At 39.8% G+C, this 17,514-nt stretch overlaps 1 protein-coding gene across 1 annotated transcript; it reads left to right on the top strand.

Annotated features, from left to right (window-relative positions):
* Positions 1-3,074: 3,074 nt before the first annotated feature.
* Positions 3,075-4,090, top strand: LOC108875816 (C-type mannose receptor 2-like). Its single transcript, XM_018664954.2, has one exon. It carries the CDS (start codon positions 3,097-3,099, stop codon positions 3,838-3,840), a length of 744 nt encoding a protein of 247 aa, XP_018520470.2. The 5' UTR covers positions 3,075-3,096; the 3' UTR covers positions 3,841-4,090.
* The last annotated feature ends 13,424 nt before the right edge of the window (positions 4,091-17,514 follow it).

Raw genomic sequence — 17,514 nt, forward strand, 5'->3', positions numbered from 1 at the left:
AGTTGGCCCAGGGGCCAGAGAGACCCTCTCACTCCTTAAACACACACACACACACACACTCATACTCATACTCATATGAGAACAAAATAAATAAACTCACTCATAAATAAACATAATGAATGGGCACACTCACCTGCCTCACAGTTGATTATCTTTGCTGTGCCCCTCTTAGGTGGAGGCAAAGAAAAAAAAACAGAAACAGGAGGTAAAGAGTGATTATTTATCCCACAGTCATTTCATCTTGCTTCTTTTTTTAAACTGACCTTTTCACCCCAAGTGCAACACAACTCCTGTCCGAGCAGGAGATAGAAATGTGGTCAATACAATTATGATTTCAGCTAGAAAACCCAATTAGTATCATTATGTCGTTGTTACAGATGCTCAGCACTTTGGCGGCTCTAAGGGCAGAGTAGAGGAATACATACGCTTATGAGTCAACCTTCAGATCCATGAGCTCAGAGCACCTATTTTATACAATGTGCTTTCATCCTATTTGACCTCTGGGGATCTATTTTCACAAATCAATTGCACATAGAGCAAAGCATAGTCAACAGCAACAGTTTGATTATGGTTTCCCATAATTTGTTTGGTCAAAAAGCAACTGCTCCTAGTGCCTTTCACGCTTCACATATGTGGACATATGTAACTTATTCACTCAGTGTACTGTATATAGATTACTTTGACAGTAATTATTTCAGAATTATTACTGCAGCACAGGGGTAATAAGTCTTAACATCACTGGTGTCAGGCTACATTTTATTGACCTTAATGTATTTTGTGTTCCTTCCCATAAGCGAAACTTCCCACATCTGTCAGATTGCAATTATTCATCTTAGATTTTCTCCATTATTAAAAGTTGTCTGTGAGCATGTTTTTTTTTTTGGGTTTTTTTTCACCTGCTGTTTTTGAGATTCCTCAACATGAGCCATTATTCATAATTATTTTTCCAGAGAGCAGGAGAACATCAATTTCTTGTACAAGGTCCTGGCTCGCTTGTAAATCCAGAGCAGAGCATGAGCCTCTTAAGTGCCTATAGTACCCCAGTGATTTACTTGTCACATTAATAGACCAAGACTGTGAGACCTTAAGCAGTGGTTTCTTCCTCCTGTACAGTATATTTATGGCAGTGGTGTTGGTGGACACTTCAAAGTAATGGGGTAAACTTAGAGATAATGTTTTTTTTTTTTTTTTAAGTGTATAGGTTTTTTTCAGGGCAGTGTAGGGCAATTATGTTGTAATGATAACTTTATGACCAATGTGTATTAATAATGGTGCCACAATTATTGTAAATGTTCCAACACAGAGGCTAAAGTCAAAGGATGAACTAGTTCTACTGTAAATTTGACATGCCAGATGCCAGAGTGTTTGCTAGTGGAGTTTGCTAGTGGAGTTTTCTTGAAGTCAAACAAAAGTCATATTCAAATTCAGTGAATGCATTTCCTTCGACATGGAAGATTTGTAAAGCCCGTTTTCTTAATATTGTATATCTTGCATTGTACGTGTTTACTTGCTCTCAGTTTTTAGGCACATTGCTACAATTCTTAGTGCGCTACCAGCACCAATTTTCATTAGTGGAATAGGTCTAAGACAAGCACTGCTCCATAGCACTACTAGTGGTCAAAAACTCCAAAGGGTACCTGTTATTGGATGGACTTGCAGGTAAATAGTCCACAGTCATGGATAATCACAGTCATGTCCTTAAAATCCCTGAGGCCTAATGAGTGCCTGAGACCAACTGGTAGCAAAATAAACTCGGGCCTTTATAGCCATCTGTTCCTGCATGTTTGCAGGACTGTGGATAGACACACATAACTCTTCAAGAAAACATAGTATTAACAATAACATTTAATGCACTCATTTATGTAAAGCAAACTGTGTAAGATCTGATCTTGTGCATTCCATTTCCAAAAGGATTATCTGTCCTTCAGGTGGAGCAGGAATAGACAGCTGCAACAGAGGCAGTGTTGAATTAAACAGCTCACGGGTACACTGGCCAGAGCCACTTGTGTTCATTTTACGAGATGGCCTAAGTGATATCAGTGTGGGTTCTTCTGTTCCTTTGTGCATTTGTGAATGTGGAAATCGATACATGCCAAATCACAGACACTAATCTAGTGACACACTCCCACGCACTGATCTATGATTGTGCTGACTGAAGCTTCTGGACTGTCCCTGGCCCCTGGTCTAGCAGGAATAAGGCAAATTATTTTGGGAATAATTTGTTTCCTCAACTTTGTAATTCATACCCTGTCCTCACTACATAAATGTGCACTACATTACATACTGATATATGTCAGCGAGCACCCAAAGCTGGTCAGCAAAGCTGTTTATTAGGTAAACAAAAGAGTAAGGTTAAGGTGAATGTTAAGATTTAGACTGGAGGATCACTTTAAAGCTTCACCAAATAATGTATGTATATCAACAATGGATCACAGTATTACTTGCATGTCAAAGAAGTCGCTCATAGTGATGAACCCACAGAGAATCATGACCTGACTCTGCAGTTTCCCTGACTCCCGCAGAGCATTTCAAGAATGTTTCAGGGTATTATTTTGATTTTCCAGCCCATAAGTGTCTCATTCACAGGTTCATTCTCAGTGCTTTCATAATCATTGTTTCCAGCAGTTCTTTTCTATAAAATAACGCCTGATAACCTGCTCAATTACGCAGAGCTAAACATTTCTTTCAAAAAATGGTGGTGGTATCCAATGCTTTTAGCTTTTAGCAAAGCAGTGGGTGCAGAAGTCTCTACAGTGGAACTGTGTGCAAGTTGTGCATCTTCTGAAAAAAAAAAATGTATGGCACTTTCATTAAAATCAAAGCTGTGATATATTTTGTGTAAAAGTGGTAGGAAGGAAGGTAGTGTTAAACAAATAGCTGCAATGACAAAACTACAATGTCATTTGTATTGTTTTGTGTAAGTCATTTGTTTTTCTCTTTGGGTGCTCAGTCTGCCATGTAGGTCAGAACATTTTGGTTGTCTACACAAACAAATGCACATGCAAAAACACACCCTTCACAACCCTGAGACTTAAGTGATTCCATTTCAGAGAAGGGACAATCAGAGAAAACAATAGCAGCTTGAGCTACAGAGCAATGACCATAGAGAGAGCCATCCTTTTCATTTTTCTTTGTATGGTGGTTGAAGGGAGAGTAGGAAAACACCATTATATTAATTTTGCTATGAAATGGCTTGATGCTCAGCAATACTGCAGACAACACTACACTGATCTTTCCTCTGTAAATAGCCAGAGTGATCAAGATGAGCTCATGCAAGCGGCAGGAACTGGGAACGTTACTGAGGGATGGATTGGTCTCCGTCGAGATCCCAAAAACAATACTGCCTGGAAGTGGTCAGCGGGAGGAGGCATCACATATGAAAACTGGGGTCCCAAACAACCAGATAATTATGCAGAGGTAGAGGACAGCGTACAACTCCTGAATGATGGATACTGGAATGATAAAGACGGCAGATTACCCCTGCCTTTTTACTGCGTCAGTATCACTTTGAAGAAGGAGAAGAAGTCATGGGAGGAGGCCTTGGAGCACTGCAGAAACAACAGCACTAATCTCCCCAGCCTGCTCTCTAAGACAGACCTTCTTCAAGTCCAGGGTGTGATCCAAGAAATCCACATCACTGATTCAGTGTGGATTGGCCTGCGTTATCTTCGTGACCACTGGCTGTGGGTGAACAATGATTCTCTGGAATATGAGGACTGGCCCCAAGGAGAAGGTCAGGACCACCAGTGCCCAATACAAAAACGCTGTGGTGCTGTAACCATAAGTGAAACATGGGAGAACAGGAACTGCCAGGACAAACTCAGTTTCATCTGCGTCTGAGAGATTCACAATATGATATCTGGTAATTTACTTAAAATGGCTTGAAATCCATCATTGTTACTGTCCTCCATCACAAGAAAGGAACTGCTACATACAGAATATTGAGGCCAGTAATTGCCAACAATCACAAAATGTAACTAGTACAAGCACATATTCAATTGAAATGTCAAGGGAAGAAATAATGTAATGCTTTTTTCTGTGATGCTATTATCCTTTCTCTCTTTCTTATTTAGTGACTGTACCTGGACTGCTGAAGGTGCCAAGTGTGTGACCTTGTCTCGTACTTGACATTTGCATACATCATCAGGTTTTTGATCTTCTTCTGTAGCCCTAATTACCCTTAGGAAAATGAATGTTATGTTGTTTTGGAATAACGATACAGCGACAGCTAGCATGTCCTCTTGCTAAAAATTGTTGTTCAACATTTGACCTTTTCAGTATGTTTTGGTTATTGTCCAGTTAAAATGCCTGGACAGCAACAGCAAATGTAGTTTTGTTGGGCATGTAATTGTGGCTGGATTACGTCGTTTACAAATGTAATGACGATATGTTGTGAGTTTGTGTATTTGGCAAGTCATAAATATGTCAAAATGTACTGAAATATTTATTATAGTTATATTTGGGCACTTGCAGCACTTAGTTAAGGTTAGGAAAAGATTGTGGTCTGGTCTAATACAGAAAAAAGTTCACATGACTTCAAATACAGCATGTTTATTTACATTTCACAAAAACTACAATCTTTCAGTAATTTTAACCAAAGCAATTTTGTCACCTAAACATCAGATGAGGAAGTAAATGATGCAAACTTGCTGTTGCAGAGTTATATTTTCACTCTTGACCACCATCTCTTAGTTTGGTTTCCATATGCTGTACTCAACTCCTTCACAGATGTTATTACTTGTTAAGCTTGTATAAGCCGGTAAATACCAGATATTGGCATGTAACAAAAGTTATTGTTGAGCATCCCCTTAAATATATAAACATGTTCACATTTTCATTTGTTTGACATTTAGAGACTTTTATAATTAGCTCTTATTAACTTTAAGTTGGACTGATTTTATATCAGGTCTTTTTTCATTCTACTCATCTCATGAACACTGAATGCAATGTTAGAGCTTTGTGACTGAAATTTATTGCAGTGAAATCAGTAACTGCAGTGTGCTGTGTTGTATCTATTCATAATAATAAAAACTGTATTTACACTGGTTATCTGAAAATATATCAGTAATAGAAAAGAAATGATGGAAATGCCTGATTTAAAATGGCTAGCCATATGTAGTGCTTGTAATAGTTTTTGTTTTATTTGTTGGAGTGACTGAGCTGAACCTTACTTTAAAATACACTTTTGGATATATTTATTTGTAAAAAATTGGCCATAAGCAGGTTCTGCACATCCAAGCAATATGCTTTAATAGAAAAGACTAAGTTATAGAGTAGTTTTTAGTAGTAAAACTATTGTATTAAATAGTATCAGTGCTAATCATTTCCATTGACATCAGCAGGTGATTTTTATTGATGCTTTTGCTTTGTGTAACCCAGACTTACACTTGAGCTTCTTTTGGAGTGCGTAAATGCACACCAAGCTACACCAAACTACAGTAATTCAAGTCAAATGGAGGAGTTTTTATGTGGCACACAATCCAAGCAATTACTAAGACTTGATTACTTTACAAGAGGATAATGTCCATCGAAACAAGCACAGCAACAATGGAAACCATAGCCACTTTGGGCCTGGCTGACTGCCAGGAGTCAAGGAGTCCAGCTGTCTCCAGATATGGGAGCAGAAACCAGAAATCAACTCCAAGAAATCAGCTGAATACAGGACAACATTTCAATAATGCAGGTACAGTGCAAGAATGGCATTATGGTGTTTACAGTGTTTGTAAAAGAGCAACATTTCACTGATAATAATCTGTGTATGAATTGTGAAAATGTGAATATTGATTGGTCTAATCAAGCTGTCAGTGCCTAAGGCCTCAGAGCTCAGAACATGACAAAAGAGGATGTTGGTTCATGGCCTCCAGAGTGACATAGACAAGCATTTTCTGATCTGATCTCTGTCACTACTGACACTACTGCTGTTTCAAAAATCTGTTTACACCTCTGTAGTTAATTTAAGGTACAAAACTACTTAGTTAGCAAAAGTTGTAAAGTCTCAAGGGCATACAAACATTTCTAAAGCTCTAGGTATTCCCAGGAGCACAGTGACCTCAATTGTGAGATGCCCCTGAAGTGAGAAATGGAAGAGTTGGCCGTCCAGCCTAACTGAGTAAGGCTAAACAGAGCTGAATTCCAAGCACTATGTCTGGCAAAACACTGTAAACCTTTTAGGTTATTTCTCAAGAACAGATAAAAGAATTCTGTGGGAGATCAAATTGAACATATTCTTCCATCAAATAAATGATAGACTTGACAGAAACTGTCAAGGCCACCAGAATTTGTGTGAGCACGTAATGCACAAAACCACTCCTGCTCCTGTTTGTTGGTGGAAAAATCAACTCCAGTGTTAGCTTACCCTTTAACACCTTGTGTTGTGATACAGAAAAATAATTTCTAAAATGTCACTCAACACCTGGTGAGCAGCATCCATCAGGAGATGATTGTTATACGGTGAAATCAGAAAACCTGCCGTCATTCCACAATGCCTGATGTGTATTTTTCTGAACAAAGACACATGCTGACAGGTCCTTGTAATGATTTTACTGTGTTATATTGTTTAGTAAGTCCAGTATATACTGTAAGTAAGCTTTAAACATTAAATGTGGCTGCATGAGGGCGCACAAATATGAACCATTAAACCATGTGTTTCAGTTGTGTAGGAGCCACAAGCATCCATGGCAACCACCACTCTCAGTTTGTAGCTCCAGAGATGTTTGACCCTCCAGAGGTTAGGTGTCAGCACCTTTGTTTATGGAAATCACCGACAGCATAGTCAGGGAGAGAAGCCTGTTATTTCTCCTAGCAGTTCATTTGTTCTAGTTGTTATAGTTTACTGTTTGTTTTGTTTTGTAGCTCAGAAATACCTAGCTGAACTACAAAATGACATAACAAAAAGCACCACATGCACCAGTCAATTCATCATTGTATTGGAGTGGAGCCAGGTAGTGGTGGCCTACAGCTCAGAGAATTGGTCTTGTGACTGTTGCATTGCTTTACCTTCCCTCTTAAGGTTCCAGGTCAAGAATTATTTGTATAGCACAGCCTCATTCAAAAGCATAAGATCTAATCTGAAAAAGGCTGGTTGGCCCATTACCACTGCTGAGACACCATTGAGCAAGGCCCTGAACTCCCAGCTGCTCTAGTGAAGCTGCTCGGTGGCCAACCAGTCAGACTGTATATGTACTGTACTGGTTTTAACTGTGAATGTGTATAACTCAGTGGATGTCAAAGAAAAGGTTAAACAAAAAAAACAACAAAAAAAAAAAACCACACAAGACCTCAGCCAAAACAGTAAAACCAAAACCCGTTGCGTGGCTACATACCACAAGGGGTAAGTAAGAAAATATGTTCTTCTTTGTTTGAGTGAATTAACTGTTAAAGAATTCATTGCTACATTCACTCAGAGCTCAGGTTTGTTTTTGCTTCATTCAAAACTGAATTGAATAAGTGGCTTGTTCATGGCTGCCCCTAAATTACAGAAAATCGAGTTAAAGGTTGCATTTGTTGGACAATGCTGTGCTGCACTATCTTCATTGATTTCAGACATGTGGAATCAGATGGAACATCTGCCCCAACAGAAAACTGACTGGCAGCTTCTGAAGCTGGAAATCCCCTCTCACTCTGCTCCTTTCCTCTGTGTCAACACTCAGCTATTACTTCAGTTTTTGTGTGCATTCACCTTTGGTCCACCTCCTACAGATCTACGTTATGTATTTCTCTCCTCTTACTCTGCCTGGCCTGAGAGGCCTTGACATAGGGATCAAACAGTTCAGCATTAGTTCTTTCTTCTTCTTTTTTTGCTTTGTGCAAGTGCAAAATAAATGCCGTGAAACACTTTTCTTAGCCATTTCATGGTGTTAAATTCTATTGCACTTACAGACATAGAAATGTGTTTTTCAGCCCATCATCATCCCAGTGATTGCGTGCCCACGTTTTTTTTTTTTTTTTTGCAAAAAGCACAACAACAGTAGTCATCAAACATTTTGTTCCAAGCCCAACATCACTTTCTGAACTTCTACACATCAGATCTTCACATCAAAGGAAATCAAATGACTCTATTCAAATTCATATTTTCATGTTTCAAATATTGATCTCAGTGCCCCCACTGAGTGGTACCATTATCCACAGTGGTCAGCATACCCTGAATTCCCAGTCCTACCCCTCTCATTCCTTTTCTCACTTCTGCACTAACAGCTGTGCAAGGCCTGAACATCCAATTAAACCTGTATGTGTGTGTGTGTGTGTGCTCATATGTGGGTTGAGTATAAGAAAAAAAAAACCGGCTTCCCAAGGACTTGCAATTCAATAGGATGCTGATATTTAATTAATTAATTAGTTAACTAATTGGCTCTTCATTTAATGCACAGGCATCAGTCCGACACGTGTCCATTTTCTACTTTTTCTACTGTTCCGTTTACTACCTGCTGGCATTTTGTTCACCACATTGCATGCCATTTTGTTCAACAAAAAGTTTACGAAGAGGAAAAATAAATCTCTCTGGACTAACAAGCTTAGTTTAGCTTGATCCCTAATGGGACAGTAAGTCCACATACGTAATTCAAAACAAAGACTGAAGAAGAGTGCAAAACAGCTAATAAGCTACAATTGCTTCCAATCCATCCCCTCAAAGGTCAGGTCAGTTTGCTTTCTCGGGGGAGATCCAGTAATCACGACAGTTCCACTGGATTGATGTGATTTCACTATGAAACTGAAAAAAGTTCCTTCCACCACAACCACAGGATCAGTGCACATCTCGAAGCCAGATTAAGGATAAAATATGAGTAGTGCAATGCAAACTAACATTGTGTACACTGGAAATTTGTCACAAGGGAAAAGAAATAGGTTGAAAATATCACTCAGAATAAAGTCAAAGAATTATACAAAATGAGAAAAATGAAAAAAGGAAAGAATAAAGTCATGCACAAATAGCAACTAAAGACAAACAACTTTGAATTGAATGACACACACCTGACACAACATCTGTTTCCTTGGGAAACAGAAATCAGCATTCAGTTTGGGCTCAGCACCTGGACAAGAAAGATTTGTGTGTGTGTGTGTGTGTGTGTGTGTTTGTGTGAGGGAGAAAGAGGGTGCTTTGTCGTTGAACTTACGAATACACCATTGCATCGATCCCATCTTTATCTGTCCACAACACAGAAAAGCTTTTTATTCATCAAGCCAGTTAACCTCTAATATTCACTGATCACACTGCAGTGACCGCTGGTTCATCACTGTGTATCACTTTTTTGGTGAGCAAGAGAAGGCTGCACTGCACTCTTGATACATTTTTGGGCTTCAGGGTTGCTGCCTCCATAAGCAGCTCAAGTTGCCCGGGTGAGTGGAGTGGAATAGACTGAGGCTGTTCTCTGTCTTCATTGTAAATTAAACATTCCTTCTCCATCTCATAAATTCGCTTACATACCCTCACATGCACACCAGCCCCCATGACTACAGACTTGTAAGGAGTTTGCTCATTCTTTGATTTATTCATGCCCTTTTGCTCAAAAGGTGGAAAGGGGAATTAAAGTAACAACATGCCAATTTTTGTTTCATCCCTTTGTTCAAGAATCAAATTCGCCTTGAAACTGAATTCAGGTACAGTACATGGTCTCAGATCATTTTATGAATATGGAAGATTTCGGGTGGAGACAGGTGATGCTCGTAAAGAGCAACAAAGTATGCATAAGGAGGGGATTGGTGAGAATGGCGTTTGTTTCCCGTTTTCAATATGACCACGATTGACCACAATGCTAAATTACCCATAACGCAGCACTTAGTTTAGCCCAAACAATGATCTTTCCTAAAGATCATTGTGTTCAAGCCTAAAACAGATTTATTCTTCAGCTGTAATTTGTAACGGATTTGGAAGGTACAGATAAATAATGCTGTCCTGCCAGTAGGGGGTGTTAGATCAGAAAACACCTCACTGTGTGATTCTAGTACATCTTTTGCTGTTTGAGCTGATTCCCAGTTGATGACCCCTGACCCCTTCCCAGTTGATTTTAGTTTTGGCCTGGTGTTCACATACAGCTGATTGTGTCTGTTTCTGGTGTTCTTTAATTTTTTTTTTTTGTTTGTTAGTTTGTTTGTTTTTTTGTGATAACCATATGCAACCCTAGTTTTATCTTCCTGCGTTGTTCTTAGGATGTATAAGCATGGATATTAAGATGTTTGATGGATTGTGGTTAGTGTTCACTCCTTGTGTCTTGAATCCTCTGGCTTAAGGTTCAGACTGCTCCTGCTGGTCTCTGTGGAGTTAGCCATGTCCATTCTGGTCTTAGATTGGAGCAGGAAAAAGAAATGTGATTTACCGTAATGAAGGTCCAGAATCTGAAAGCTTGGCTTTATGATGAATTACTTACATTGAATCTGGTTATAATTTCTCCACATCAAGGAAGTTCCAAAAATTCAGAAACGGACTGTGTTTTACACTACTGGTTTACATCAAAATATGTTTTATTGTGTTATTGGTTGTAGGCACGCCATCATAGTCTTGTGTAATCTTATTGAAAAACCATTAGGCGGATGGAGGCCCTTCAGTTTCCAGCTTCAGACTAGCTCCTTCATGTTAACGCAATAGTTTGATATTGTGGGAATACGCTTATTCATTTTCTGGATGAGTTTTAGATGAGAAGATTGATGCCACTTTCTCATTGTTAAATAGCAAGCAGCTGGTTAGCATAGCATAGCATAAAGACTGGAGAGTGTTGTTTTACATTTCAGCTTTAAAGGTGCTAGAAGACTGTTATCTTCAGACTGAGCTAGGCTAGCTGTTTTCCCCGCTTTGCATTTGTGCTAAAATAAACCAACCAGCTTCTGGCAGTAAAGTTAATTGAACCATACAGAGAAGTATCAGTTTCCTCACATAACACTCCCCTGGAAAGCAAATAAGTGCATTTGTCAAAATGTCAAACTGTTCTTTAACTGCTCTATCTAATACCAAAGAGTAACATGTTGTATCTTATTTGAGCTGCACTGTCTGCAAATCATATCGGAGGTGTAGTGCCTGAAAAATATTTAGTAACCTTGATTATCAAATAGCCTCTTCTTGTTTTACTTCATTTCCTCCGTAATTGAAATCTGATGAGCTTCAAGCTTCTAAATCACTATCACGGCAGCCTAATGTCTTCAGCTGCTCTAGCCAGTCGTGCATAGGCCTTTTTCCGCTGTTCCTCGTGGACAGAAAATTATGCTGTGAACCTGTCAGGCAAGACACCCTGAGGAATGGGAGAATTCCAAGGGAATTCCCCACCACAACTGCAAAGGAGGCAGATGGGAGCAGGGTAAGGAAGCTGAGAGGCGTCATTTATCTTCATAAGACCCTCATTCCATCATGGCGAGGAGGAAGCAGAGGAAGAGGAAACAGAGGAGAGAGAAATGAAGGATGGAGGGAGGAGGGCTGAGAGAGATGCAGGTTATCTGTAAATGTTGCAGACTGAGATATCTGCGTTAGTCTGCCGCTGCTGAAGGAAGGCTGTGTTCGTTGTCAGCTTGTAGTGCTTTTCCATGGGGATGGGGAGAGAAAAGGATGTGTGTATGTGAGGAATGGAAAGAGGTGATGGATGGGGAAGGGGAACAGGAGGGAAGTAGCAAGAGAGGGTGGGACGCATAGCTGGGAACAGATGGAGAGGGAGGAGAGGCCTTGGGAGCATGAAATGTAATTCACTTTAGCGTTACTGTCATTACATTTGCATACAAGGAGAGATATTAACACTCCAAGATAGCACAACTTGCTAAAAATAGTTTTTAAAAATTACAAAATAAATAATTGTAAAAGTTATGTACAAAATTATTTTGAAGAGGCAAGATACTTAAAATGTTGTTTACACTAAATACTGAATATTCACAGTAGTGCGACAAGACTCAACAGTCGTGCCAGCAACTCTGTGAGGCTGCACTTAGGCACAGCAGTAATTTGAGCTAAAAGCTAATGTCAGCATGCTAACAAGTTCACAATGACAATGCTAACATGCTGATGTTAAGCAGGGACCATATTTACTTGTGAGATGCTATGGGTCCACTGTGATGTTGTCCCTGTAGATCTGTGAAGACTTCCTTAAGTCTACAATGAGCTCTTTGCTCACACTGAAGTTGAGGTTGATATTAGAGCCTCACTCTGCAGGGTGCTCAACACCCTCCCTGTGGGCTGACCCATCAGCACTGTAGTATCATCTGCAAAAATAATGATGGTGTTTGGAGCTTGGAGAACACAGCACATGGTTGTGGGCAAAGGGGGGAAAAAAGGAGGTGGCAGCACACCAGTGATGGGGCTCCTGTGCTTAGCCTAAGATGAAAGAGCTCTGGGGCATGTAAGTGAAAAAGTCCTGAACCCAGTTGCAGAGGGAGGTGTTAAGAACCAGAGAGTGGAGTTTGATGGTCAGCATGGAGATTACTGTATATGGAAAGAGAAAGATATGGAAGCAAAATGTGAGAAGTTCTAACTAACATTTCCTGGGGTCACATGGATGAAGTTGTATTCACACAAGGGTATATCCATCAAGAATCTGTTGTTCTTACACAGTGTACTGTATTTATGAGGCAGGTAAATGCATGGCTAATCATAGCTTCTAGGGAGCTGAGAGGCTGCACAGCATTTCTTGCAAGGCCTGAGCAGCACAGTTGCCAGCAGGCCAACATATGTCTCCAACCAACATGAGATGATTTGTTTTCCAGTGTAACTCTATAAATTTCCATGTAACTGGGTATTAAGTACTGAGGGCTAAAATCCTGACGTACATTATACATCTCTCCCCACAGCAGCTTATGTGGCACAAGCTTCCATATTTGTGCCTTTCAAATCCAATCGTCCCATATGGGAAACGAAGGATTGAGCAGCTGGCCAAAGGGTAATCCCCATCTCCCAGACGAGCAGGATATTTAGGCTTACAAGTCTTCAGGCAGTGGTGCTACTCTACCTGGGAAAAGCTTTTTCCTTCCCTGTCAGTCAGCTGCTGCGAGCCCCAGTGACTGCTAAGGGTTGGGGGGGGCAGTCTAATCAGGAGACCATGGGTGATGGGAGACAAGAGCGTGCTCCGAATAAAACCAGGTTCAAAGCGGCTGCACCCTGCTGTCTCAGTCTTGAGAGAGACAGGAGAGAGAGGGAGAAAGATGGAGAAAATAGGAAGGGAGAGGCAGAAGGGAAAGGGAGTCAGAGAGGTTTAGTAAGAGGAAATGAATTGGAAAGGGGCAGAGAAAAAAAGGGTGGAAGAGGAGAAATTAGTATCCCTTAGTAGCTCCACCACCTACTCACAGTCTGTTGATAAGAGTTTAATTAAAGATCAGGGATGGCAAGCGAGTGAAGGAAGAAAGATTAAAGCAACAAAATATTTCACAGTGATGTAGTGGTCAGTATTCTCATTAAATCATGGGATATGGACATGATAATGTAGATTAGATGCATATTTCACTCCAAACAACTCAGGTCATTTCTCTGATAAGTCTCTCTGGTCGAATGAGTACTAAATCAGCCAGTGTGGCTGTTGTCTTTCAGTGGCGCATAATTGGTCTGAACTCCCACATCAGACACCAGACTCATTGAAAAAGGTGAGATGAGCTGTGGTGAGCAGCAGGTCTGGCTCTCTGTTGGGTTTTCATATGTCTGCATTGCCAGTGTTGACTTCACAGCTCAGTACCCCCACAGTAAGCATTGGATTAAATCCTGCCCTGAGGACTATACTTTTTGTAAACTGCGGTGTTTGGCTCCATCTTGTGGAAGTTTAAGAAAAGTCAGTTTTTAATGAGCAGCAAATTAACACTGAAAAAGTTTTAGAAGTTGATAGACGCTGATGTTAGGACAGGGATAGAGCTGTCACATTTTGTGTCTTTGAAAAGCAAGAAGATCAAAGCCCAGAAGTGGAGGGCTGATGTAAGACAGATTTTCATCTTAATCTAAATAGTTATCAGCAGTTATATTCTTAGAAACCAGACCTTTAAGACATGGTTAATGTGTAGTCCATTATTTTGTTCTAAAACTTCCACCAGGGGGAGAAATTGCTTGGTTGTGACTCAATGGCCAGGCCTGTTTCTTCTCTCCACAGAGCTGAGTCCTGCTCTCTTATGTAACTTTACGATACTCTGTAAGTTTGAACGGCACAGTTCATTAACACAGGAACCATATGTTGATGCCAGATTTAGCACATATCTCATTACACATTATAATATTATATGAGGAGTGCGGCATGTGGATTATGCACACAAACACAGTTTCACTCAGAGCTTTACTAGGCTTTACTTTCTCTCATCTGTTATTTCTTTAAGAATAACACACAAGCACAGACACCATTTTCCTTTTTGTCATCTCAAACACACACATAATTGAGGTTCCCATACGCTTAACTTTTTCCACTGTAGCAGCAGAGAAACCAGTTTAATCACCCTGTCATCACCACTTGCACTCTTTCTTCCTCCCTTTTCTCTGAGGACATGACTTTTCTCCATAAGTCTCAGTTTCTCGCTCCCATTTGGATAATTGCATTGGAATTATATTATGTAACATGTATTTCTTTATGTCTGTCTGAATGTATTTATGTATTTTAAGATATATGACCTTAGTATCATGTAATTTGGTTCATGTGACCTTAAAAGTGGTATGGGTTGAAATACCAGCAGTCCGTTTTTGTGTGAAATACCATACTGCCAGACTGCCAGAACCCCACTGGGGCAGACCAGACCAGGCAGCGGGGCACTTGATCACTCCTCCCCTTGAAAAAACAAACTCTCTTACCATGAAACACCTGTCACCCCCTCCTCCTCTCCGCACTTCTCCTCCTCCCCACTTCCTTTGCTTCTTTCTTCTTTCTCTCTCTCACCACCCTCTTACCTACTTTTTACGTTCTTTCCTCCGGCCGTTTCCTGTTTTCCTACATCAGACCTTTTTCATAAAGTCGTGTCTCTCTCTTTGTGTATCATGTTGCTCCATCTCAGGTGACAGGTCGTGTGAGAGAAACAGCACAGTATCAGGCCATTCAGCCTCTGATATCACATTGTTTTCTAGTACTTTTCTAGTACTACTCCACTACACCGCAGAGGGTTATACTAGTGTTTTTTCGTAACTACATTGATTTGACAGATTAAGTTACTAGTTAGTAAATGAATGATAATAATAATAATGATAAATAATCAGTTATAATAACATTATAACATATAGTAATTTTTGTAATATAGCATTCAGTAAGAGCCAATTTGGCATGATAAGTAATTTATTGTGCAAATGAAAGTATATTTGCTGCTAATACTTATGCATTTTTACTTGATGAAAACTTTGAATGCAGGACTTTTACTTGTAGTAAAGTATTTTTATAGTGTGGAATTTACACTTTTACTCAGTGGTGGAAAGTAACTAAGTAAATTTACTTTAGGACTGTAGTTAAGTATCATTTTTAGGTACTTTACTTGAGTAAACTTTCTTTTTCTGTGACATTTTCAAAGGGAAATATTTTACATTTATTTTACTACCAATGGACTTGTATATAAAACAGTTGCTAGCTCAACTTCAACCAGCTACAACATTAAACATTAAAATACTGCTTATACACTAATGCATCAGTGTTAACAGTCTAATAGTGCTACATATGTTTCTCAGTCATAGCACTTTCACATTTGATACCTTAAGTATATTTGCCAATAATACTTCTATACCTTTACTTTACTACTACATTTTGAACACAGGTTTACTTGTAATGAGGTACAGCACCTGGATACTCATACACTTAAACTAATAGTATTAGTTTAAGTGTATAAACCTTATGATGGCAAAACCATAGTCCACTTCCTGATTAAATTAAGAGCAAATTCACCCTAACTGCAATTCAGACTCTGGTTTGAATCTCAGCTTGAAGAAAAGTTACTCACATCTTCCTGAATAGTGCAGACACAATAGTAATAACCATACATTTTCTCACAGACAACTGCGTATATACAGTAAATTATATTCCTGTCTAAAAATGACTTCACTACTTCATCACACAAGACTAGTTTTACATCTCTGTAAAACTGAGAATCTGGTGCTTCTGATCTGTGTCGTTCAGCATCAGTGGAGAAGCTGAAAACAGAAACAGTCACAGGACTTTCAGAACTCCCCCTGTACCGTGACCACCGGTGGATTAAAATAGATGGGCCATGACTTTGTCTCCATGGTCACACCATTAGAGCTATGACTGACAGCTTCCTGAGGTGGTTTCCTTTTTTAAATTGAGAGTCATGACTCCAGTCCACAGCCTCTGATGTGTTTTTCAGTGAATCACTAGTCAGACAGGTAGCTGCAGAACAAAGATGGATGTTGGTTGTGAAAGAGGGCTAACCAGCCAGTTTGATTTATTTAAAGCCAAAGTAGATTCAAGGAAAGAATGAGGTGTTCTTTAACTTGTGAGGTTACATGTAATGTGAAAAGAACAGTTTGCCTTTTTCTTTCAACATGTGTCATGCCTTCATATCTGTCTGTTAAATATGAAGCTGTAACCAGGGTATGATTAGCTTACCTTAGCATGCAGATGGAAAAAGTAGGGAAACAGCTAGCCTGTTTCTGTGCAAAGGTAACAAAATTTCCCGACCGACACCCCTAAACCTCTATGCATTGTGTATCATTATCATTGTACAAAAAAAGTGTAAACCCCAAATGTTGTGGTTTTATGGGGTTTATATGCTGTATTTTTTCTTGGCTGGGAGCAGTGACTTTCCAGAGTCTCTGCTGGTTGTCTGGCAACTGTTGCTTTAGCTAAGCTAGCTGCAGGCTGTAGCTTACAGTGCAAACATGACAGTGGTATCAATCCTCTCATCTAAAGCAGCAGTCACACCACAAAGTGACATTAATGCAAGCTTGGTGATCAGATGGTAGCTAACGAGCTAACAGGTAACTCCAGCTAGCGCTTGTCAGTCAGAGAAGTCAGCTTTTCTCTGCTGTTCCAGCAGACAGAAATTTAAAATCGACATTTTAAATCCTGGTCTGACCAGGCCTTAATACTTTGAAAAACAGAGAATACATGTATTTCCCAGAAATGTTAAACTACTAAGTGCTAAGTGCTTCCTCAACCACCTTGCCACATGGGCAATGTTTTTTTCTGTACACTGGTGGGTTGAAGAAGCTCCATCCCACTTTAATGACTAAGACTGATAAATGACTGCAAATACTTGTACTTTGTTTTTGTGAGGGTAACATGAGTTTTTTTTGGGGGGGGGGATTGAAATATTTTTTGTGAGTCACAAAACTTGCAAATCTGCCAAAGGCTGGTGAAGATTTATTTAGGGGAGGAACAGGAAAGATGAACAGCTGGGGTTTGTTTGCTGTCTCTGTAACTCATATTCATCTGTCTCTCCCTTGTTAGGAGTGTTCATGTTGTAGCAACTGCAATAGGACATTGATGAGACCTGCCAAATCGCCATGGGCTTTGCTGCTTTACTCTCAAACTGAGGAGCATTGCTTGGCAAGGAACTGTAAACACCTAACATCTGTCACATGGCACAGTCTAAAACCTGGGTCAAGAAGAATAAGGCATCCATCTACAGCACAGGTCATGAAAA

The sequence above is a fragment of the Lates calcarifer genome, linkage group LG5 (genome assembly GCF_001640805.2).
Source record: "Lates calcarifer isolate ASB-BC8 linkage group LG5, TLL_Latcal_v3, whole genome shotgun sequence".
NCBI lineage: Eukaryota > Metazoa > Chordata > Actinopteri > Centropomidae > Lates > Lates calcarifer.